Source organism: Lipophrys pholis (assembly GCF_963383615.2).
Source record: "Lipophrys pholis genome assembly, chromosome: 7".
In the NCBI taxonomy this organism is placed as follows: Eukaryota; Metazoa; Chordata; class Actinopteri; order Blenniiformes; family Blenniidae; genus Lipophrys; species Lipophrys pholis.
In genome coordinates this window covers 4,773,361-4,797,351 of record NC_137638.1, presented here as the reverse complement: position 1 = coordinate 4,797,351, position 23,991 = coordinate 4,773,361, and the positions used below count along the sequence as shown (strand labels likewise).

Below are 23,991 nucleotides of genomic sequence, written 5' to 3'. Positions count from 1 at the left end.
ATTTTTAATCAGAGGCCCAATTCCAAACCCATCCCTCAAGGTATTCAACCTGAGGTACATTTCATTAACTTCTCTCATCTCACCACTGCCATTCCATTTTCGCTGCGCCATTCTTAAAGATGCACACTCAAGCGATAATCAGATCATTCTCCACTCGACCGGAGGGGGAGAAAATTTAGCGGTGATCGAATGTCGGCCGCGGAAGGGGGTAATGTCCACCGGCGCCGCGGCTCTGACGGAGCGCGCCGGGTCCCGCCGGTAGGTCTCCCTCTCAGCTACCAGTCGGGTCTGAAATGAAAAATGCATCTTTTCATCTATTTTTTATGCAACATCATCTTAACAGCAATTACCAGGAAATGTTACTCGGTCTCATATGTGCTGACACTTTGTATCATTTATAATGCAGGTGCAATCATCGGGCATGTCGGCCCGGGGAATAGACTGGACTGCAGGTTGAGGCTCTGCAATGACAGAGCAGCTGGAACCTGCATGCTCACAGTTCTGATACTGATACATCCATCTGTATAACAAAGCCACCACAATACCAATCCTCTGTTGGCCGGGAGCCAGATTCACCTTTCAGGATGGGTTTTTGCCTTCTTTTCACTATTATTTCCAGTTAGGCTTTAACTTAGGCCATCAAAAGTTGATACCGACCACCCCCAACTCGGCACTGTTCGCTCCCAGGGGCTAGAAAACCTCTTTTCCTGGTGAAAGTATGTAAATGCAAATATTAAGGTAGCGCAACTACATAGATTCTCATAAGTTTGACATTTTTCATGTAGTATCCTAACACATAGGGGGAAATAGGATTTTTGAGTTTGCTGCCTTTATGTTCAAATATCATCCTCAACATACACAAGAAGTCCAAAAGAGTCCTGTCAACCTGGCAAGTTCTCATCAAAAGTGATTTTTTTCTGAGAGCAAAGTCACGAATATTCAAAACTCGCTACCAGAGAGAGTATGTACAGTATATGTAAAATATTCATGTAAAAGCCGAAACGCTGACGTTGTGACCTCTTCCTCCACTTGCATGTGTTAAACCTTTCTAATCCACAAGACAACAGCAGAGAGTCTTCAATCCTCCAGAAGCAGCTGAGCTGAGCAGCGTTCATCACTTCATCGGGTGTGGCATGGTCATCCAAGACATTCATTTCTCCTCACACAGTTATTGGAACTAGAGCAGCTAATAAACCCTTTTTATACGATCGGTTCTGTATCGCAACATAAGGCCCGTTGTTGAGGCTCCAACCAGGTCAACGAAATATCAAAGCAAATTGGAAAAGCTCCAAAGTCACCATTGACTTTTTAACAGTCGTTCTTCGAAGTAGTGGACATAAGATAACACAGAATCAAGCTGAGATATCAGTCATGCTGCTAGTTAGAAGGCGAGATGGACGTTTCACTGTATTTTGCACCAGAAAGTATGTTTAAAATGGAGTTTATGTTGACAATGGAGTAGTTTTTGTTACTAATTGCGAAACATTTTACAAAATTATAGACTTCAAAACGTATACTTAGTGCCAAAACAATGAAAAACTTCTATAAAATGTAAAAGTTATTATGAAGATGAAAATTGGCTGCACCGCTGAAATGAAATGAGTTTAACGCCCCTGGTTTAGATGATGTACGCGCTAATGACCCTCCTTCACTCAAACAAATGTGATACCGTCTGGTTGACTAATGTCCAGTCCTGAAACGGACGAGGACGAGGAATGTGTTGCTCTGAATCAGCTTCACTGTTCACTTCCAGGCGTGTGGAATGTACTTGAGGCTCAATACTTATTTTGTCTTCATTGTGAAGTTTCCCTCTTTTGTCTGTTACATTTTCTGCGTCGTCTGCATGCTTCAGTGTCTCATAGAGCAAAGAAAAATGCACCCAAAGAATTGTCAAGGAAATATTCTCATTTCTTCTTAGTTGCAAGTTGCAGAACAACACTCGCTGGATACTCTCCTAATATGGTTTGTAATTACCTCACGAGTTACTGCAAATGCAAGATAAATACTTTAAAGGCTTATCTTTAAAAAGTGGATGAATTATACTGACCTGAATTTTCCTTCGTACCTAAGGCAGTTATTGATTTTGCTGTGACTGGGTGTTCGCTGAAGGTTCATCATACATTACTTTAACATGTGTTATTCACAAAATCACATACATAGAATAAGTCTTTATGTTTACCTTCGCCCAACTTTAGTTTTCGTCTGCTTATATATATTTCTTTATTTGTATGTATGTATGTGTGTGTGTGTGTGTGTGTGTGTGTGTGTGTGTGTGTGTGTGTGTGTGTGTGTGTGTGTGTGTGTGTGTGTGTGTGTGTGTGTGTGTGTGTGTGTGTGTGTGTGTGTGTGTGTGTGTGTGTGTGTGTGTGTGTGTGTGTGTGTGTGTGTGTGTGTGTGTGTGTGTGTGTGTGTTTATGTATGTGTTTATGTATGTATGTAGCCAACTTTTCTCAAAAACTACTAACCTGAATTGGATGAAATTTTTAGGGATGATTTGTCATCATCCATCAATCTGTTAGATTTTGGGTTAACGGCTAACAGATGAGAGCGGCACCTCATGGAGGAGATCAAATGAGATCGTCATCTGTTGCCATGGAAACGCTCCCTGCTCAGTGTTTCACACAGTGATGCGCCTGCCTGACCTACCTAGTTAGCGTCGATATGAGCTAACGGCTATCATGCAGGCGATGTTCGCCTCAATTGGTTAAGCACACAAATGTGGCGTTGGCGAAGAGTCTGCGTTCTACCGAGTGTAGCTCTAGTCTATGTATTATATTCCTCAAACATTTAAACTATGATTTAACTCCAACAATGTAATCAAAAGTAAAATTGAAAAACTTTTCAGGAACACATTGCCTCTGTTAAAATGGAGCCAGCCAGAGGAAAAAAGTTGTCAGACAAGTGCATTTTCAAATAACCAAACGTACAAGAGAAGCCTGCTCGAGTACAGCCGATAAAAAAAATCCAGACGGGAATCTTTAGAGTCTGAACCCAGCAGTACTTCACCAGTAATCAAAAGGAAAGTTCTGCAAACACACGCTGCCTCGATTCAGTGATCTGCACTCCGACTAACAAGCGCCGAAACTCGTGTTGGTGTGAGCTTCCTGCACTCTGAAAAGAGTGAACGTGCAACTTATTGTTTGGAATTTGTTGTTCTGCTCCGAGGCGCCTGCTCTTTAAAGTGACGCCGAGAAACGTCTGATAGGCAGAAATGATGAGTTGATTAATCAAAGAGAAATAACAAAGGGATCGATGATCACTTGGAGTTCGCACAGACATGCATCAGCTGCACATGACGCTGTTTCTAGTCAACTTTCTAGTTTGACAGGGAAGAAAGGAAAGACCGAGAGTCAAGACCGCCGCACCCCAAAGTGCTTATCACAAATCACCCACCCGGTAATTAATGATTTCCCTAAAAATAAAACAACATTAGCCTCCCGCTTTGCACCCCTCACCAGGCAACAGCTGGGCAGCAAGGACTCAGTGACTTCGCAGTTATCTTGGCACGGCTCGTCCGGGGCCGCGCGGCGCGTCTGCCAGATCAATGCGCCGCACTTCTCGCTCCGTTTGGCAGCGGCGTCACATCTTTAATGGCCGCAGATGAAGACACCCCACCACCGCACCACCTCCCGCCGCCTCCGCCTCCTCCTTCCACAGGCTGTTAGGTCCACACCCCCCGCTTTACGGAGCGGTCACCTCGACCCCTCCCTCCCGTCCTTCAGGAGGACGGCGCGGCGTGTCCAGGGGAGCTGACTCCAGCAGATGGATTATGGAGATCAAGCTGTGTGTGTGCTTGGTAATTAAATCTAACGCTCTGACCGTGGCTCCGAGCCCTGCACCTTCTGTCCAGGTCGCGCCCCCTTAACCCCCCCGATGCACTGGTCGCCTGCCCAGACATGTTGTCAGAATCGGTGCAGGAGCTGCACTGGTCAGCTGCAGGAGGAGCGGCCCTCAACCTCTTTATGATGAGGTCGCATGGAAACGTTTTGGTGCTTTGACCGTAGAAAATAATGTCGGAAAATTACATTTCGTTTCGAGAACCACCAAATACAGCACGTTTTTAGAGGAAAAACCAACGTTTCAATATGAGCAAGTATAAGCGACTAGGGAAAGAAAAACTCTGTTTTAACAGGAAGAAACCTGCAGAACCAGACTCAGAGGAGGAGACATTCTGCTGCTCCAGTTCGGGGTTAGAGGATTGGAGGGGAGAAAAGATGAAGACAGCCAGACAGATTGTTGAGTGGGATGCAAACCCTGGTTCCGGTAGGGTGGGTCGGACAGTGAATGACAGCTGATACCCTTTTTTTTTTTTTAGATTTACTGTATAATGATCCCAACTGTGGGTGTCAAGGAATTTATATTCTTGTGATTTTGTGGCTTCTTGTAAATTGAGTTTAAGTTGAATGTAAATACTGGAAGGCAAGACAAATTTATTTATAGAGCACCACTGGAACACAGGGCAGTTCATTGTGCTTTACAAAGAAATTAAAGAAATACAGAAAAACTTTACAAAGACGTAAGAAATACATTAAGAAAAGAAATACAAAATGATATTTAATCCATGCAAACCGAGTGACACATCTTTCTGATTTCTCCTGTTTAAAAAAAAAAGAAATGTTTTTAGTCATGTTTTCCATGTTTTAAGCACTTTAAACTTTTGCTTGGTTAAGTCAAAAAGTGAAAAGAAATAATAAATTGGTGACCTTATTTTGCTGTGTCTGGGACACTTGTGAGTGCTGTTGAGGAAACAAAGGTGACGTTCACACTGCAGGTCTTGATGCACAATTTAGATTTTACGCAGTTTTTTTTTTTTAACAGAAGTAAATATGGACGCCATGCCAGTCAGCATCAGGGTTGCCAGATGTGACTCACTGTTTTCAGCCCAAACAACGTAAAACCCACCCCAACAATAAGAAATAGCCAAATACACTGTATAGAACCCATGTTAAAACCGTAAAACTATATGTGTCATAATGAACACACCATAAACACACAAGAGCACAAGATAAACAAAGTTTAAAAGTAAGAGACTTTGTCTCCCCAGATGGGTGAAAACCTGCCAGATCAACCTGCCAGATCTGACAACACAGGTCAGCATGTAGATCCATTTTCAAGTGATTGTTATATAAGAGCCGACAAAATCTAGACAACATGAGGAGGGAAAGAAGAAGGAGAATGGGTTACAAAAGAGAGCACAGCTTTTAACATTCGGCGTAATGTCACACGTCAATGACGAAGCAGTCGCATGTTGAAAAACATCTGCATTAGTAACACATAGGGTCTGGTGTGTTAAAATCCGAATTGGGGCTTTCACAGGGTCATAAAAAAGGTTGGATATGGGTCACTTGTGAGTAAAAATATCAGAATTGGGTCTCGTTTCCCGGCAGTGTGAACGAGGTGGATTCATTGAGAAAACCCAGGATAACATGAGTCGTCAGTGTGGCGGCGGTGTCGGTGACTGTACGTCTGTGCTGGTCTCTCCGTCTCCGCAGGCAACCCGCTGCTCCTCAACTCCTCCATGCAGCCCGAGCTGACGGTGGGCCGGACGTACAGCACGCCGCTCTGCTTCCAGGACGGCACGGACAAGGAGCTCTTCGACCCGCTGCCAGACATCAAGGTCAAAGTTCAGAGCTCCTTCATGGTTTCGCTGGGCGTGGCCGAGCGGGCGGAGTTCCACGCCAAAGGCCCGGCCGAGACCTTCCCAAGAGAGCTGAGCCGCGACTACTGCAGCACCGTCGACCGCCGCAAGAAGGGCACGCTCACGCTCAACGGACCCTTCAGCACCAGCAAGGAGCACCTGAGGACCACCGGCGTGTTCGGCCACCCCGGGGGGCGGCTCGTGGTGCCAAACACAGGTGAGCGTCGGTTTGTTAGCCACAGTTCTGTTCTTGTCCCAGTGATGAAAAGCAACTCACACGCTGGGGAATTGGTTTGCGGGCACGTCTCATTACAGTAGCCGTGATGAGCCGCCATTGTTTCCCAACACATCTAACTTCTAAGATTTCCCTCCGTTTATTGTCAGCTCAATACGTGTTGTTGTTATAAACTGCCTGCTGTGCATGCATCATGACAGCACAGCCCGTGTTTGGAACATTTCATTAGTGGACATACAAAAAAAAATAAAAAATGAAGCTCTCGACGATGGCAGTCTTCCTAAAACCAGTTCCAAAACAGCACTCGGTATACATTACATATAGTGTTAAATTACAACTTGGTTACTAAAACTGTATCAAGAGAGCCAAACAAAATTATACAGACAACTAATTATACACACAAAAAAGTGGCATTTTGCTTGTTATATTTCTGAATAAACACTTCAAACTTGAGAGGTGGTGTTCCAGGTTTAATCCACACACTCATCGGCGAATCAAAGCTCACATTGACATCTAAAGCCAGCTGTGCAGAGAAGACAACTACTTACCTATATATATATATATAGACATTTACTGAATATATCAATTATTTAAATTTATTTTTTACTTCATATTGTAATTAATTAATTTGAGAGAGGAGTCCAGTCATCTCGGTCAAGCTGCCACCCCTCAATATCTCGTGAACCATCGTGAAACCTCCGGACTTATAATCCTTCCCTACTGTTAATACAAGAAACTCCGGTGAGTCTGGTATCCAGCACTTTGCACACGTTTATGGAGAACCCGAGGATGCAGAGAGTGTGCATGTTTTTAAAAAAGGCTTTTATGTCTTATTTTTACCTGCTGTGGGATTTTAGAATTATTATGTATTTATGTACTTATCGTTGATATGTATGTACAATGGCAGGGAGTGGACGCCTGGGTGGGTTGCACTCTGTTTTTAACCAAAGCACTTTGTGCTCTTATATCGTACTAAAAGTACTGCATTAACAACGTTTGATTTGAAGTGGACTAAATAGGAAAGACTGACTAAAAGGTGAACTCGTCATAGTGTTGAAAACCCAGGGATGAAGGTACCTCACCTGGACAAAATCCAACCTCACAGGACAGAAAAGGACACATGCAAAATAAGATCAAACATCGTTTCCAAACCTTGACTGCCGCACTAACTCCCATCAATCTTCAATCCTGCGTTTTCCAGCTCAGCGGACCGAACAGAGCCTGGTCACATGTCCACCACCGTGGAAACAGACAAATTCACACCGACAAGCCATTTAGTGCGACCTGTTGACCATAAACATGGAGAAAACTGGAGTGTGCAGAAGAAGCCCGTGCACACATGGGATAACATGCACTCTCCACTCACCTCCACCATAGCAATTGTGGAGGTGAACGACTACACTGACCACAGACATGCTTTAACACGTAAATATCCCATATTGGGCATGTTGTGTTCCAGTAGCACTGTAATTAGTAGCACTGGAACACATTGACTTTTAATTGCAGACTTTATTTTACGATGTTTTCTATAGATATTTCTTGCAATAACTTCTGAATGTTAAATCAAACAGTAGCTGAAAGTTTCCGGCCGTTTTTTTTCTTGTGTAAGCCGCGCCGAATCCTGGCAAAACCTTCATTTAAATACTCCTGTTTGTATTTGATGTTATCGTGTTATTTGTGATAGATCACATGCAAACTGAAAACACTTTTTTTTTTTTTTGGCGTGGCCGTGGAATTTGGGCCCCGTTTATACGACGATGTTTTAGAGTCAAAACGGAAAACCTGCGCACCGTTTTTGAGTGTCCGTTGCCACGACAACGGACATTTTGTCACATGTTGTCCTACAAGTTGCTTTCTACAGTGTGTGTGTGTGTGTGTGTGTGTGTGTGTGTGTGTGTGTGTGTGTGTGTGTGTGTGTGTGTGTGTGTGTGTGTGTGTGTGTGTGTGTGTGTGTGTGTGTGTGTGTGTGTGTGTGTGTGTGTGTGTGTGTGCGTGTGTGTGTGTGCGCAGCACTGACAACTTCCCTTCAAAACTCTGCATGCCTTGTTTCCTAAGGCAACTTACAGTATCTTCTTTGAGAGGTTAGAGTCTCAGGCTGAGGGAATTCAAGATGACATCTATCAGGATTGCCGACTCTCCACCTCTTCTTGTCTGTGGCTTTCCCAAGTTTACATCTCGTGTCCCAGCTTCCCTGCTCCCAAACCTGCACTGCAGCGTCTGAATCACAGTCACAATCATTTGTTTGTCTCTTTTTAAAAGCTCACGTCCGTGTCCATGGCAGGGAGCTTTGATTCGCCACAAGAAAAGCCATCAAGATCGCACCGCTAAACAAAAGAGGCAACACGGCAAGGGAAAACAAAAGCCGGAGAACAAGGGAACACCAGTGCAGCCATCAGTGAAAGAGCTGGCGCAGCAGCTCCATCAGCAGATGCACCCTGCAGAGCAAACAGCTGAGCAATGTGATGAGCTTCCCGCTCGATGCCAAACTGCTCCGTGACTCTGAACTCTGTAACACTGAACTCCCACCATTCGGAAGATGCCGAGTCATCACGCCGTACTCCAAGCCCAACAAACCTTTCCCAAATTAGTCCTCCTTTAACTCTTTCAGGGGAAATGAAACGATTTGGTCATCACTTTATGTTTTCCTTCTTTTCTACAACTAAGGACATTTGCTGGGACGGTCGAGTAGCGATCCTCTGAGAAGTGGGGGATACTCAGCATGCCAGGCTCCTCTTTTTAGTGAAAATCCGTCCATAGAATTTGCTGATTACATCTGTCAAGGACGTACTAAAATCATTGGCGTATATTTATCCGTTTGTATGTCCGTTATCAAGATTATATCAAAACTACTGCACAGATTTTATCGATACTTTCACCACAGATAGATATTAGGCCATGGATGATTGCATTACATTTTGGGAGGTTTCATAGGCATTTTATAGGCTTTTAAAGATTACATCAAAACTACATCACAGATTTTCACCAAATGCCAGAGTTCAGGTCAACCTTTGGCGAACGTCACAAATTTCTGCTCGCTCTTGTTTTCACATAAATCCGTTATGATTTATCGGTTAGCAATATTTGCCATGACCCGCCCGACTCTGCCTCTGATTGGCTCGTCAGCCCTCGTGCTGTGCGGTAAACACAGACACCAACCAATGAAATCAGTGAATTCAGCGAGTGCTCGCCATTTAGAGGCTAAGTACGGCGGATCACTGCTCAAAGGTACTGCAGTGGTGCATCGTGGGGGATTTGGAAGATGGCGTACGCAATGTTGGCCGAAAAGGAAGTGGTTGTAGTCATATATCCTGGACTACAGCAGAGTTAAACCAGTCAGTCATACTTTATTAATCCCCTTTGGGAAAAAAATTTTTTTGCATTGACCCCACCACGAGGCCACCGCTCTCAACTGTACTCACAATAATTGAGATTGTGTTTATTCTGTTAGTTTTTCCCATGATAATATAAACAGTATCATGTTTAATGTCTCTTATTCACAGTGAGACCAGCTGATCGGTATATTTATCTTAAGAAAATCTGAAAAAAATGTCCTTAAAACAGAAAAATCTGGATCTTTTTTGAAACTTGTGATTGAGGTCAGTTTTACACTACCCTGAAAATGATTTGTTTACACAATTGATAATAGTTTATCTTTATTCGACTTGAAGTATATAAATATCCTCTAACAGCACCTTATGGTTCAAACTTACAATATTCCCATTCGTAAGGAGGTTTTAATTGGGAAATGAACAATTCTTTATCTGACTATCACATGCACACATGGCTTTCGTTTTAACTAAACCACACAGCAGAAGATAAGCAGCTGGTGCTTCTGCAGATAAACACACACACAGATGCATCATGAAACTCTAGTTTTGCACTTTTTAAACTGCAATATGGGAAATTCTAGTCACAGCAACTTCATTTTTTTTCCCCCCTTTAGAATTTAATCTTCTCATCTGACTTCCTAATGAGACGTTGCCTCAGTACCCAAACAGAAATGTGGCGCTTGAAGAAGCATCATAGTTTGTAATATTTAAAATTGAGTCACACTCTTTATTGTTGTTTAGAATTACAGTTCATACGAGTGCCGCATTATCATTGTATAATTTGGTCATGTGACTCAATCCATCTTCATCTAACCAGAGTATGGGTTAAAGACTTTCAACCAATTTCGAGTCAACAATTAGCCTCAAACTTAGACTTGGACTTGGAGGAACCCTGAGCTACCGGGGAAACCCTCAAAGAAAACTTAATAGATGGCCATCGGGGTCCAACTGGAACCCAAAATAACATGTGGAAGAGACACACACAACAGGGCCTCAAAACTTTAGAAAAAAACATTTTTAAACGTTCAAACAAGAGTAAAAAGTTAATCAACCAACAAAATAATTCAAATATCAAATTGGCATCATAATAGAATCGCTTAAGAGACGACCTTGACTCAGACTAGTATAGGTAAAACAACTTCAAATAAAGATGTATTTGAAAGGTGAATTAAGCGTTTACTTTCAAAAATTGTCGTTACAGTTTTAAGAAGCTAAACAGAAATATCAAACTCCTTTAAAGGAGTGTTTTGATTGATGAATTTTCTTCCTGACTGCTCATGTTTGAGCTTCCCTAAGAATTTGTGGGTCTTATCGCCAGTATAAGAGCATAAACGCCGTCCTCAGAGGACGCACTCTGTAGGCTGTTGCTAAGATCCGTCAGTGCCGTTGCCAAGGCAGGCAGCTGTTTGCTATTCGTAGGCTCTCTCAGGCTGACCGCGGGTCGCGTTGTCATCATGTCCCGCCAACACAAATGGACCTACAGTCTGCACGGCCCGTCACGGTTTGTCACGAGGTCAGCGGTCCGAGCGAGACGTTACATCCGCAACCTTCCTCCGAGCCGGCGTCCCAAACGGAGGTGAAGCGAAATCAGCCTCCCGCCGTCGTCTGTAAGTCTGAGGGTCTGAGTGGAGGAGTCGTCGCTGTCAAGTGCAGCACTCACACAGGCCGTCTGCAGGGACGACTATTCATTAGACTGAATTGCCGGCCGCGCTACGGCACTTCAGAGCGCATTATTGGAGCTTTCTGGTCACCTTAGTGATGCAGGACCCAAAATAGGAACAGTCCTTACATACCTGCAGTTCGCAAAGTCTTCGTGTTTCATCCTTTCAAAAAGTACATTCTCGCTACATAATGCAAGTTAAATAATTTCTTTGTTTAATTCACTTATCCACTGTAATCGCCACAATCAGCAGATTCAGCTCTGTCTTTAGAAACTCTAATTACAAACTACAGATTTTTTAAATTTACTTTCTGACAAAGAATTAGCTGTTGTACAGGTCAATCAATAGTTTAATTTTATTATTATTTAGTGTATAATTAGTGTGTGTTTTGTACAGCTCCCCATTTAAGATGGTCCTTTGTGAAATCCTGAAGACTTCCTGGTCACATAAATTTAAAAAAAATTAATGATAACACCTCAATAAATCAGTCTAAGAAACAACTTTGCTCTATAAAGACTAAGGATGCACCATGACCACTTTTTTCTTTTTTTTTTTTTAAAGTACCTTGTTTTTAATTTCAAACAACCTGCTCACTGGTTTCTCATCTTTGTGTTTCTAAATATTAAGTTGGTGGTTTTGTGTTGCTTTTGATTATACATTTCGAAGTTTCAGCAGTTGTGTATCACATTAAACTCACTGATGGCAAGGGGTGCTTTATGAAGTACCATGTTACTGTAATACTGCTGTTTCCATCAGTAATGTACCAGTAAGTGAATAATATTGTAGAACCGGATGAGTTTGCATGTTGTCCCAGTGTGTGGATTTACTCTGGATCCCCGGATTTCTTCCCACAGTCCAAAAACTCTAAAGTAAAGCTTCCATGTATGTGTGTTGTGATGGACTGTCCAGTGTGTCTCCATGTGTGAGGTGTTGGACACAGTTCCTACTGGCATTGAATAATACAGAATGTTCTCATCATTCGATACTACATTACTCCTCTGTGTTAAATTTTAATTTTCATAAATAAATGCAGCCTCTCGTCAGGCACAGTATAGAATTTCAGAGTGGCACGATGCATGTGGAAGAAAACTCTAACCCTGCTCTGACCAGACTGACTGCATTTAGTTAGAATTCATGGGCACGTTTATTGTTTCCGTCCCTTTTTTTGACATAACGTCAACATTCAAAATGTGGCAGTTCTGTAATATCTGTGTTTTTGATGGTACAGTGTTACTCATTAGAAACGTGTAATACGCTGATGAATCTTTGAACGGCGCCATCGTTATGACAAATATATGCAGGAAAAGTGATTTTGTTCTGCTTTTAGTTTGAGATTTTTTTAAAGGGGTCATATTATACAGCTTTTCGACAGGTGTCCTAATCCTGTCTGTATTTTTCCGATTCACTTCACTCATGGGCCGAAAGTTCATGATACCTTGCTTGTACAAAACACTGTTTATCAAGTTCCCTACAGGATCTTAATAAATCAGGCCTGATATGTTAATTTTGCTGACGTACCTTCACCGGCTGCAAATACCTCCCTGACTGGGGTGTAAAATGTGCAAGGGGCTGTACTCATACATAATTGGATTAAGTACTCACCTTTTTCAGGCATTGAACCGTGATAAAACTGTGTACGAGGCTGAGTACACATGAATCGCCGCAGAGAATAAGTGGGTGAATCAACATCTGATTTGAGTTGAGCTGCAAACACGTCTGTGTGAATGAGTCACTTTGATCTGGAAGAATTAAAACAACTTGTTCGATTTACTCTGCTCTCCCAACCGGCCACATTCGCCGAACTTCTTAATATGCAACATCTTTGAAGACGCAAGCAGAGATTTTTTTTTTGGGGGGGGGGGGGTTGTAAACAGATCCCCCCACCCCTCCCTGACACCATTCATCTGCCGCCATGTGAAAGGCGAAGCGTTGGCATTGAAGTGCAGAGAGCGCACAAAGGCCCTGCTTTACAAATAAAGGGTTCAGAGGGGCAGCGGGGGAGATGGCAGATAAAAGCGTGCTTTTGGCAGCTCTATAAAAAGTGAAGATTTTGTACCAGCTCAACGACCACGTTTGAAATCCACATTCTAACAAGCCTGTTGTCATGTGGAAGAGGGGGCTGCGATGTTGTGATCGCAAAAGCCAAAATAAACACAAGTCACGCGAATGCGTTTCATACGGTGAGATAAAAGTCACGCAAAGTATTGCAGGGTGTTAATGTGTGAAAACGTGAAGAAGAAAAAGTGTTGGTGTGTCAGGACTCTACGACACCCCAGTGGTTCCCGACCTGTAACCTCCTCAGAACGATTTACCTTCCCATGTTCAGACATGGTAATTGGACATAGGATGTATGTATGCATATGTGTGTGTATTTGTATATAGATTATCTATGTTTTTCTCACTATATTTTCTTAAAATGTAACTTTAATTATCACTAAAGGGTTTATATGTGGACTTGTATGTAAATGTATATGTATGTGGGGAGGTGGGGTGTATAGGATTCCACACATGTTAAAAATATCACAGGTCTGAAATGAATGAATGAATACTGAGATTCCACTACGAACTTTCTTTCTCCTCCTCTTGATATTTTGGCAGAACATAATCTACAGTCTCTCTTACATTTGTCATTAATATTAAAGAATCTCCAAAGCGTGGATCTCACTCGTCCTCTCCTGTGTACCTGTGGGCGACATTGAATGAATTGGATTGAAAGAGTTTCTAATCCAAACATATAAAGAAAAACAGTACGAGATTAAAATCAGGGATCAACAAATGGGATCACAGCTTGTTGAAGTGAAGTCTTTATTCTCTCAGGTCAATGGAAGCTCTCGTACAGTGAACTCATCCATAACCTCATGCTTGTGTGTGTGTGTGTGTTTTCCAGGGGTCAGCCTGCTGGTGCCTCATGGAGCCGTGACTGAAAACATGTCCTGGGAGATGTACATGGTGATCAATCAGGGCGAGGCCAGGTGAGTTTACCCAAATATCATCCCCAGCTTCTGGCTTGTGTCAGTCTCCATCTGTGTGGTTATCCATCTGCACCGTCTCTCCAGCCTCATTCCCCAACTTCCTCTGCACTAGAAGAAAAGAAATTAATGTTATATCCTCAACAAAATTTCTCAATTTGTTATGTTTAGTTATAGTGGAAGTAATATCCCTGATATTACACTCTTTCCTTTCTCATGGAGCTCTTTGAAACCATTCACACAGTTAGGTTTGGTCTGAACACATGAAGAAATCCAGTGTGGCGTGAAGCCTGCAGATACTGAGCAGAGCTGAAAAGAGCCCACAGATTTTACAGTAAAAAAAAAAACAAAAAAAAACTGCTTAGTCATGACAGTGGTGAAGGCAGCCTATAAAAGCAGCTGAAGAGGAGCTGTGTCGGGTCCCGAGAAAAACGCCGAGTCATCACTGCCACGCTTAGACGGGAGTTCTTTTGGCCGTGCCCGACAAGTGCGTCCACAACTCTGTAAAAGGTCACAGATATCCAGTCGCCCCCAATTCATTAGCTCATTGTGAAGCTCTGGAAGTCCCCTCTCGGCCAGGCAGCTTCACTTTAGATAACATACACCGGAGGCTTCTTTCTTTTTAACAGGTTAAGAGAATCACGGGCCTTTATTCGTCACTGATCGGTGGAAGTAATTCATCACAAGACATGAGTCGATAAAGAAAGATTCAGACTAGAACCGGCACGACACAGGATATTGCAGGAATCAGCGAATATCAGTGCAGAAAAACTGCTGTCCCTCCAAATGAAATCCGAATATAACAACAACAAAGTGCCTGAATACACAGTCCAGTCCGCTTTCTCATATTTTGAGGAGCTCCGGAGAAGCCAATAATGCGATGATGGCTGCAGTAAATGTTTGAATTTTGTCCATTTTTAATGCAATAAAAGCAAAAGAATGATGGAATAGTTACATCAAAAAATATAATAGTATGCATCCTCAGTGAATAAATACAACCACTATGACATCCACTATAGCTGTATTTGCTAAGCAAACAAAAAAAAACCCATTTCCAACAAATAAAGCCCATTTAGGGATGCAGATACCGATACCAATATCAGGTCCGATACTGCACGAGATACTCAGAAAAAATACTGCAGTCACAGCAACACATTGCATTTGCACATTCTTTGCATATTGATTATGAATTAGGCTTTCAGACATTTAATAAGCACTTCATTCATTTCATTCATTTCCAAATTTATTTCGAGCTACACAACACAGGCATAAAAGCCAGAAAAAAAATACAATAAAAGAAAAAATAATATCAACACTCTAGCTCGAAAAGGAGTGGGAAGAAGACAAGCTTGTGTCAGTACTCTGTATAGGTAAATATCTAAAGGTTAATACTCGTACTTTTTCCTCATCCTTTAAAAAGTGGTATGGGAGCTTCCCTTCTTTATGTGTTTATTACACTATTTTCCTCGAATCATTACATGTTCAAAGGATTTTTCTTAAAACTATTTCAATAATGTAACAACAAATAATCTCATAATTTATCATTAGTTATTGTGAAAAATAATCGTCTGAAATCGTTTGTGAGAAATTACATGAGAGTCTGGCAGGAAACCCCGTCCCCACCGAGCTCACATGAAATACTCTGCGGGCCTTCATAGTCCGAAAAGAACAAAATAGCTTTTTGGCGGCTGAATGAATCAAAGAATGGATTTACGTATGTTTACAGAGTAAAGTTCACTTGAAGACTGCTGGAGAAATAAAAACGAGCGTTTTTATAGGTGTACTATTTCAATAAACCAGGAGGATTCACCTTTATGTCAATTTGGACATCCATAGTGGTCGCTAAAACGTTTAACATTGATTTGATAGACTTTAATTTCTACTATGATTTTGTAAATTCTTGCATAATTTGCTCTTATTCTTATGTTTTTCACAACTCCCAAGGTGGAACTTTTCCAAAATGAGACTCCGTCTCTGCGGAAGCGGGGAAAAAACGCAACTTTTCTGAAATGCTGCTGCTGCGCCTGCGCACCGTGATAATTAGTTGTTCTGCACATGCTCAGTAGTTGAACAATAAGAACAAAGTTTTCCTCCAGAGTGTCATGACTCCCAGTCCGTGGTCTCCTGGGACTTTTATTTTTGACAGGCGCCATAATAACAATCCAACGTGGTCGTCTGTCCATACGAATGTCCGTGTTCTCCCGTTGGTAATGTCTAAAGCATTCTGTTCTCTCCTTGCGAGTGCATTATCTAGTGACCCAACACGAAAACGACATTTCTTTCAGCGCTTCTCCGATTTCCGCGTAAACACAAAACTTCTCTGAAACTGACACGCAAATAAAACACCGAGGCGTTTTGACTGAAAACGTTGCCATGCGGGGCATTGAACTCCCTGTGAACCATCAGTTACGGGTTACAGTTACACACAAATGTAAAGGTAAAGAAAACATTGAGAATACAAGAACTAAAAAGTCAGATCGATTCTTTGACTGAACTGCTAATTTCTGCAAACAACAGCAGTTACAAAAAAGACTCATTCAAAATAAATGCCAGTTGGTTTTTCTCCCACCGGGAACATGTTGCTTCATATACAGGCTGTCGTCTCGAGTCAAGAGACATTTAAACCCTCATTAAAGCAGCCATCATGTCATCCTTGAGCAGCAGAGAAATGATAAATAAACAGAAGATTTTGTATTTTTTCTTTTTTTTTTTTTCTTTTTCCCTCAGGTCGTAAATTGCCTGGTAGCAGGTGCCTCACTTTCCCGTAAATTAGCCGTCTTCGCTCAAGACGCCGATAATCTGAGTTAAATCCACCCACCTGCGTGCAGCTCGGAGGCAATCAAAAGGTCCTGATTGGTGAAAGGTTTTGATTCTTAACGACGAGCTAATACCTGCCCGACTGAAGCAGCTGCTTCCAGAGACATGAAGGAGGATCTAGTAGTATTTAGTTTTATTGTTAATCAGTATCACTGTCGGATTGAAAGAAAAAAAAAAAGGAGAAAATAAAAGTCCAAACTTCCCTTGCAGTTGGTGAATCCGATGATGAGCTGATGAGCTGATGTGCTTTTTTTTTTTTGACTTCCCTCCTCTCTGTGACCGGAGTTCACCGACGCTTCACCGAGGGTGTAAATCTCAGCAGGCGGCTCACAAATATTTGGTATCATCTTTATCGTCATTTGGCTTCACTTTATAGTCGTTTTTATGGAGTCTGTCACCCGTCGAGGTGTTATTCCACGGTGAAAAGACACTTTGTGTGCTGTAGAGAAACAGTCGCTGTCGGCTTTAACAAGCGGCGCTGCGATGTGTGCACAGCTTGGGACCTTCATTCGCCTGTAGGTCGATTCAAATGTTTGTATTTGGGAGGGTTTTTTTTGACGAGTTTAAGTGAGTCCGAGTTCAAATTCCGAGCGACAAAGCTTCATGTCAGGCAGTGGGATCTTTCAAATTGTGACTTTTTTCTAAGAGCAAAGTTAAAACTCAGGCTATTAGTTGCTGTTCATTTTCTACCCATCTAAATAAATATTCATTTTACCCACTGTTAGTACTTTTTAACCAATATTTAATTTTTAATATCGCTTTGTTTGGAATTCTTATTTTTTATAATGATTCCTGCTTTTTGGGATTTGATCGAGTAAATACAACAGTGGAGATGTCTTCGTAAGAAAAGGACGATCTGTCTTAATTTAGATCGTTTTAGGCCCCAACTGCTTTTTTATTTTGTCGTTTTTTTAAAATTAATTTCAGACATGTGAAAAATATGCGTGAAACCACATGTCTACATATACACACATATACATCCTATGTTGATAATCCATATAGATCATTTAATGTATATTTGAAGAAAATATATTTAAACAATATAACTAATCTATACCTATAGTCATGTGAAAAAATTAGGATAATCTATTTTTAAAATTTTTCGAAATGAATATTTAATATTATTTTTAACAATACGGAAAAATCCTAGCAATATACATAAACAATTGAAACGGAAAAAAATCCTTTTTTAAAACTTTCTGTAAAATGTCATTTAAAATTTTTTTTTTAATTCTGGTGAGGAACAAGTTAGGACACCCTCCCCACTAATAGCTCGTGTTACCCCATGTGGCTGGACTAACTTCAGCTATCCATTACCTTTGTTGGCGAAGGCAATAATTGGATAAAAGCACTGGTTGTTAATGTACAAAATACACAACCAAAACAAATCTGCATGTCCAGTTATTCCCTCTGTTAACCAGTCCTCGGTGTAGACCGAGTGTGCAGGATGTCGACCAGCATGTTATCATGCACACTTAAAGAAGTGAAGTCGTCCAGGTGGAAATGCGCTGGAGTGTCTTGGTCAAGGACACAAATCAGAGAATCACAATGAGGCTTGAACCTGTGACCCACCGGAAGCACGTCACAAGGTCCTGGGGAAACAAGCTTTATTGAAATCAACGTATTGGGCGTATTGGCGGGGAGCACAGGCAGACATGCGGAGGGTCGTTGTGTGTACCCCCCCCCCCCGGCTATCGCCACGTCTCTGCGTGTTTAGCCCCAGGCTGTATGGCAGCTGGGCCCTGGAAAACACGGCAGCCCATCTCCCAGCTCCCCATAGGAGTCCTCTAGGTGTCACGATACGGGTGTTCCTTCCCAGAAGCCTCCTCACAGGTGGTTGTCTGGGCATTTGATGTCACAGCTGCTGCGGAGAAGCTGGAGTCCAACGTCCCGCGACCCCCGCGGGGAGTCTCCCCGCCACGGAGTCCTTCATTTAGCCAACTGACTCGCAGGAAGCCAAAGTCAAACCTCCAATCCTCCAATCTCTCTTTCGTCCCCGCTGCTCCCAGAGTCAATATGTAGTTATGTACTCCGCTCGTTGTCAACAATGTGGCTCTCTGGGAGAGAGTCACGACCCGGGAAGCTTGTTTATACGGTGATGAATGGAACGCGGAGCGCTGATGGACATGCACGGTGGAATAGGAGGCGCAGACGTCTCCCGAGGCCTTTCATCTCCGCGGTGCGCACATTACGTATTCCGATCACAGCCAGGTAATGACCCTTGGATGGACTGAGCGGCTCTCCGTAGGGAGGTGGAGGAGGTTTTTTTCTTTTTTCCTTCTTTTTTTCCCTCTTCCCCTCCACCCAGAGCCACGAGGGTTTACACTTTTTTTTTTTTCCTTGAAGTGTCACTGTTTATTCACGCTGCTCCACTTGAACAAAGTCACAAAAGAGAAGAGACACACATGGTTACAAACTGTCATGACAGAGAGTTTATGTTTCGGGTCGCTTTTTTAAAGCGCTCATTAAAAGAATCATGTTGTCGCTGCTATGAAAGCATTCAGAGCCGCTCTCCTTCGGTCTGTGAATGCTACTGGTTGTGTGGATTTCATTGCCATGGTGAAAGATTCAGTAACGGATTGAAAAGGAACCCTGATAGTTTAGTCCCCGTTTACACAACGTTTTCAAGTAAATTCGAGAGACGTTGGAAACCAACATTTTTCAAAATGCTGTGATGGTCTCCATAAAAATGGGGGGAAAATGGAACTTTTCTGAAATGCTGCTACTGTGTATGTATACATGTGGAACATTTCTGAAACAAAAATGATGTGTTTTCACTTGAAATGTTGTCTCATTTTGTAATAAGCTTCTATATTTTGTAGTGCACTTTGTCAAATATTGAGATAAGTTGTTAAGTATTGCAACAGTTATTTAAAAATCTGCGTGTTACACTTTTGTTTTAAAGTAAATGTAATGATTTTGTGCATTTTATAATAACTGTTGCAATTTAAAGATATGGAAGATATTATAAAACGTGGTATTACATAATGAGGTGAAAACGTATTACATTGTTATATAACGTATCATTATATAACGTATCATTATATAGCGCGTCACTACAGCGTATTATTTTTTTTATATCTTACAGATGCGATGGTCAATATGTCAAATGTGTCAAACATCAAAGTCATTGGTCTTTATTGATTTGTACGTATATAAATATATTTTGCTATATAAAATCTTCAGCAAATCAATCGCTTAGTTTTTGGCTTAAAGGCGTCATATTATACATCTTTTCAACACACGGGTCTCACGTGATGGGGAATCGAACCAACAACCTTCCAATTGACAGCTGACCACTCAACAGCTACCACCCGAGCTTCACTTCACCCGCTACAAAAACCTTCCTTCCTGTGGTTCTTCGACCGATCGCACCCTGCATATAGATTCTATAGGAAGTCTAATACCTTTTTAGAAATCGTTGCACAGTGGTCTCGAGCTGCCTTCATCTCCTGTTATGCATTCCTACCTGCCAGCATAAAGTGTCTGGTTTTCCCCCGCTGGTTTACCCACCTTTAGAATCCCTTCAAAGATATTTCCAAGCTCCGACCTGACAGTGTTTGGTTTCGACCGCAGCCACGCTTTCCAAGAGCTTATTTTTCCTCCCTCGCTGTGTGCCAGCCGAGAGTTGTTTACTGTAGGCGCCCATATTCCTCCCCATGGTCCGTCGTGCTTGTCATCTCGCCAGCTGTCAATCACCGTCCTGGCCGGCCGGAGGACACGCAGAGAATTGCATCCTTTTACTTTCCTGCCCCAATCCCCGCCCAACCTACTTCTCCACACCGTCATACCCCCCCCCCCCCCCCCCCCTTTTTATTTTTTTTTAACAAAGATGTGCTCTTGAAGCTTTTCAAAGGCTCATCTAAATCTTTTGAAGGCGCGGTTTTGCTTAGGTCAGACATATTCCCTTTTGCCTCTGAGGTTTTATGTGCACTTTGTATTGTAAGATAAATCCCTCAACCTATTCATGGAGAAAGAGCTTTGTCCTCACAGGGAGAGAACTTTTAATGATCAAACTAGTTTCCATATGTGCACTTTATGAAAGGGACCCAGTTAAACATTTGAGACCTGGCATTGTGTGTTATTTATTGTTGTCTCCACGCCGCCTGTTAAGTTTTACTCCATAAATCACCGGCAGAAGCCTTTCACGACGCACAAAAGCAGCCTCCAGAATTGGGTTTACCGAGTTTGAGGTGCTAAAAATTATATTCTATTATCCGCGGCTGTCAGTGGAAGTGCAGCAGTGCGTAGGTGAGACATGGTTTCCTGGTTGGATGGCCGGCCCTGCAGGCTGAGCGCCAGCCTGCCCACAGCGGCTGACCCCGGCTGATCCGTTTTGGGTTTTTTTCTGGATGGAGAGCCGTGGAGCGCCGCTTTAAGCACACGGCTCTCGTGGGCCTGCACATCGCCCCGCACACACACGCCCGTGGCTTGGACACGTCGCTCGCGGTTTCAGTCCACAGCTCACAACTTCCCGCGCACCTCGCCAAGGTGACACTTTAGGAGAGAGCGTCATCTAAGTTGGAGCTGAAATCCATCTCGATCCGAAATGTCTGACGCCTCTAAAGGTAGAAGGAGTCATCCAGAGCATGATGAAGATGGTGACATTTATCCTGCCTGTTATGCTCTGGCTCATGAGCTGTAACTCAGCTGTAGGTCACCCCTCTTAAATCACACTTGTATCAATAACTACACCGTAACGGCATGTGAGGGAGCGGAGACGTTCGGGAGGAGTTCCACTGCAGATTTATTCCAAACACTGCATCACTTTGCTCCTAATGTCCCCTGGTTTAATACGCAGGTTTCATTAAATCCAGTAAAGTCATTTCCTGTTTACCGCTCGCCGACCAAATTATTTTGCTGCAACACCTAAAACTTCTCAAACATCTGAGATAACGGTTATTACCACAACATTAATCCATTCAATCATCTTTTTTTATTCTCCTCCCAAAAACATGATTGAAATGTTTTCTAGTTTTAAATATCTACATCCAGTGGCGTAGTTGTTTCACACTATCTGGATCGAGTCCAGTTTCCATGTGGATTTTGAATGATATTCCTGTGCATGGGTCGTCTGCAGGTACTCGTGCTTCTTCCCACAATCTAGAAACACTGTGTTTGGGGTTAACTGGTGACTCAGAATTGCCTGTGAAAGTGTGACTGTCTGGCTTTCTGTGGTTGGTCTGTGATGGACTGCTGACCTTTTCCGACCGACCGCCCATCGTCAGCTGTAATTGGCTCGAGCACCTTCCAACTCCAAGTTGGATAAAGTGGGATAGAAGACGAATGGTCCTACATAAATAGTGTTTTCACAGACAAAACCAACTTGTTGGTGGAAATTAGTATATTTTGTTGGAATCCCCTCTCATGGCTTCCTAGTAAATTCATGAATTGAATTAAGATTGAGAGAGTTGATAAAGCAAGGAGATTGGTATTCTCCCACATTCAAATAGAATGTATAGATCTGTAATGTATTTTACTGTTGGCAGTTGGAAGCAATAATAAAACGGTTATAATACATGAAATTTGATTAAATGGGTTAATGGCAATGTGTGCACAGTGTTAGCTGAGGTCTTCTTCAGCCCACGGTGACGTTCGTCTGTCTAAAGCAGGCGAATGGACGGTAATTAGAATGCACTTGCATCATACACCATGTTTTCTAAACGTTATTCTTCGCTTATCAATTGACTTGATTTGACACATTCATCCATTCACACACACTCAGGCTGGAACTGCAAGGCACGGCGCTTGACCTGCAGTGAGAGAAACCTGGGCGCCGTGTCGCTTCGCCCTGAGCACTTTGGATAAACGGATCAAACTTCAACGAGTATCTTTTTAAATGAAAGCAGTGCAGCAGAGTAATATGTTGTTCTCTCACCCGAAGCTTCTCTCTTGTTTGATATAACAGAGATTTTCACATAAAGCGTGAAGAGAAACACTTGTCTGTAGGTGAAGGTCGAGATTTCTTGTAGAAAATATGGTTTATTAAGGCTGTGAGGGATGAGTAGAACATCTTTTATGCCCTTGCGCAGCGAGACACAATGTAAGTGTTTATCTGTGAAGACGATAGCCATCGGAGGCTAAAGCCCAATAGGTTTCATACAAGGGCAAACTTCATTGTGAAAGGAAAGGACACCAGCATATTTCTTAGGAGTGTGGAGAGTTTTCAAAGATTTCTTGCACTAAGTAATGTCTGAACTGGCTGTCCAACATCAATTAATCATTAAAGTCTCAAAGTCACCAAAATCTACCACATCGTCAGGATTCAACTTACATACATGATTAAAGGAAGGAGTTCTCAGCTATGAAGATACTATCACCCTTACAAGCACGAGGTTTATACCAAAAGCGTGAGCAGTGAACTGGACGTTGATTTTCAGTACAGCCAGGCCCGTCAACTAATACTCCCAAAACATCAACATCAAAACAACAATACTCCCACCACATGGGAAGCTGATTAATTGATCGTGGTTTGATCAGGATCGTCCAAGAACTCATCCCTGTTGACAGTGAGTCTGATGACATTAAAAACCAACAATACTTCTGGCTGAATCTGTTCAAACACACGTGTGACAGTGAATCTACTGAACAGAATCCCGTCTGTAAGAAGAGCAAGTTGAGAGGCACTGTTGCTTTTGTGCGTTTGACTTTATGAATATTGAAGATCTGACATATGGTCAAAGTCACACAATACTGAAAGAAGTTCATCCTGCTATCCGAGGTTCAATGTGGAACGCCGGAAAAAGGTTGCATGAGAGATGGTTCTAATATAGTCAAAGGCATTTCCTCAGCTGGCTTTTATTCGCAGACTATTACAAGAGGTTTATGCAGGTAAGAAGCATCCCAAAGGTATTGAATCGGGTCAAATGGATTTGGTTATTTGTCTTGAAGGGCGTTGGGAGTTTTATCTGAGTTCAGCAGCTGTTCAGTTCAGCAGACTGATTCTAGATTTTAGAAGATATTTTCTGTGTTGTACCCCAAACTTTGACCATGACCAATCATCTCTGATTCGTTTGCTGTAATGATCCATGTCTGAGACGTTTGATAACTTCCTTCTCATTTTGTGGAGGCTCCATGCTCCACCAGTCCACGGTGAACGTAAACAAACCCACAGGAAAACAACACCGTTTCCAGCGGATCATTCTTGTGTAAACACGTTCTAATGCACACAAAACCATCAGTGCAATTCTTCTGCTTTTGTTTGCCGTCCTTCATGGTGCTTTTCTTATTTGATCACCCGTTTTAGTTGTTGGAACAAAAACCTGATTTGACTTTTACGTTCACACACATCGGTGTCAACCAGGTTACAGAAAGCCGATAGGGATAAGAGATGATATGCACT

The 23,991-nt window shown here is 42.4% G+C and overlaps 1 protein-coding gene across 2 annotated transcripts in view; it reads left to right on the top strand.

Annotated features, from left to right (window-relative positions):
- The window catches only part of unc5db (unc-5 netrin receptor Db), a 261,092-nt gene that overhangs the window by 194,963 nt on the left and 42,138 nt on the right, over positions 1-23,991 (top strand). For both annotated transcript variants that reach the window (XM_080468237.1, XM_080468236.1), the window contains 2 exons: positions 5,493-5,855; positions 13,751-13,835. In XM_080468237.1, coding sequence (XP_080324363.1) covers positions 5,493-5,855; positions 13,751-13,835 — 448 coding nt within the window. The remainder of the gene's footprint in view (positions 1-5,492; positions 5,856-13,750; positions 13,836-23,991) is intronic.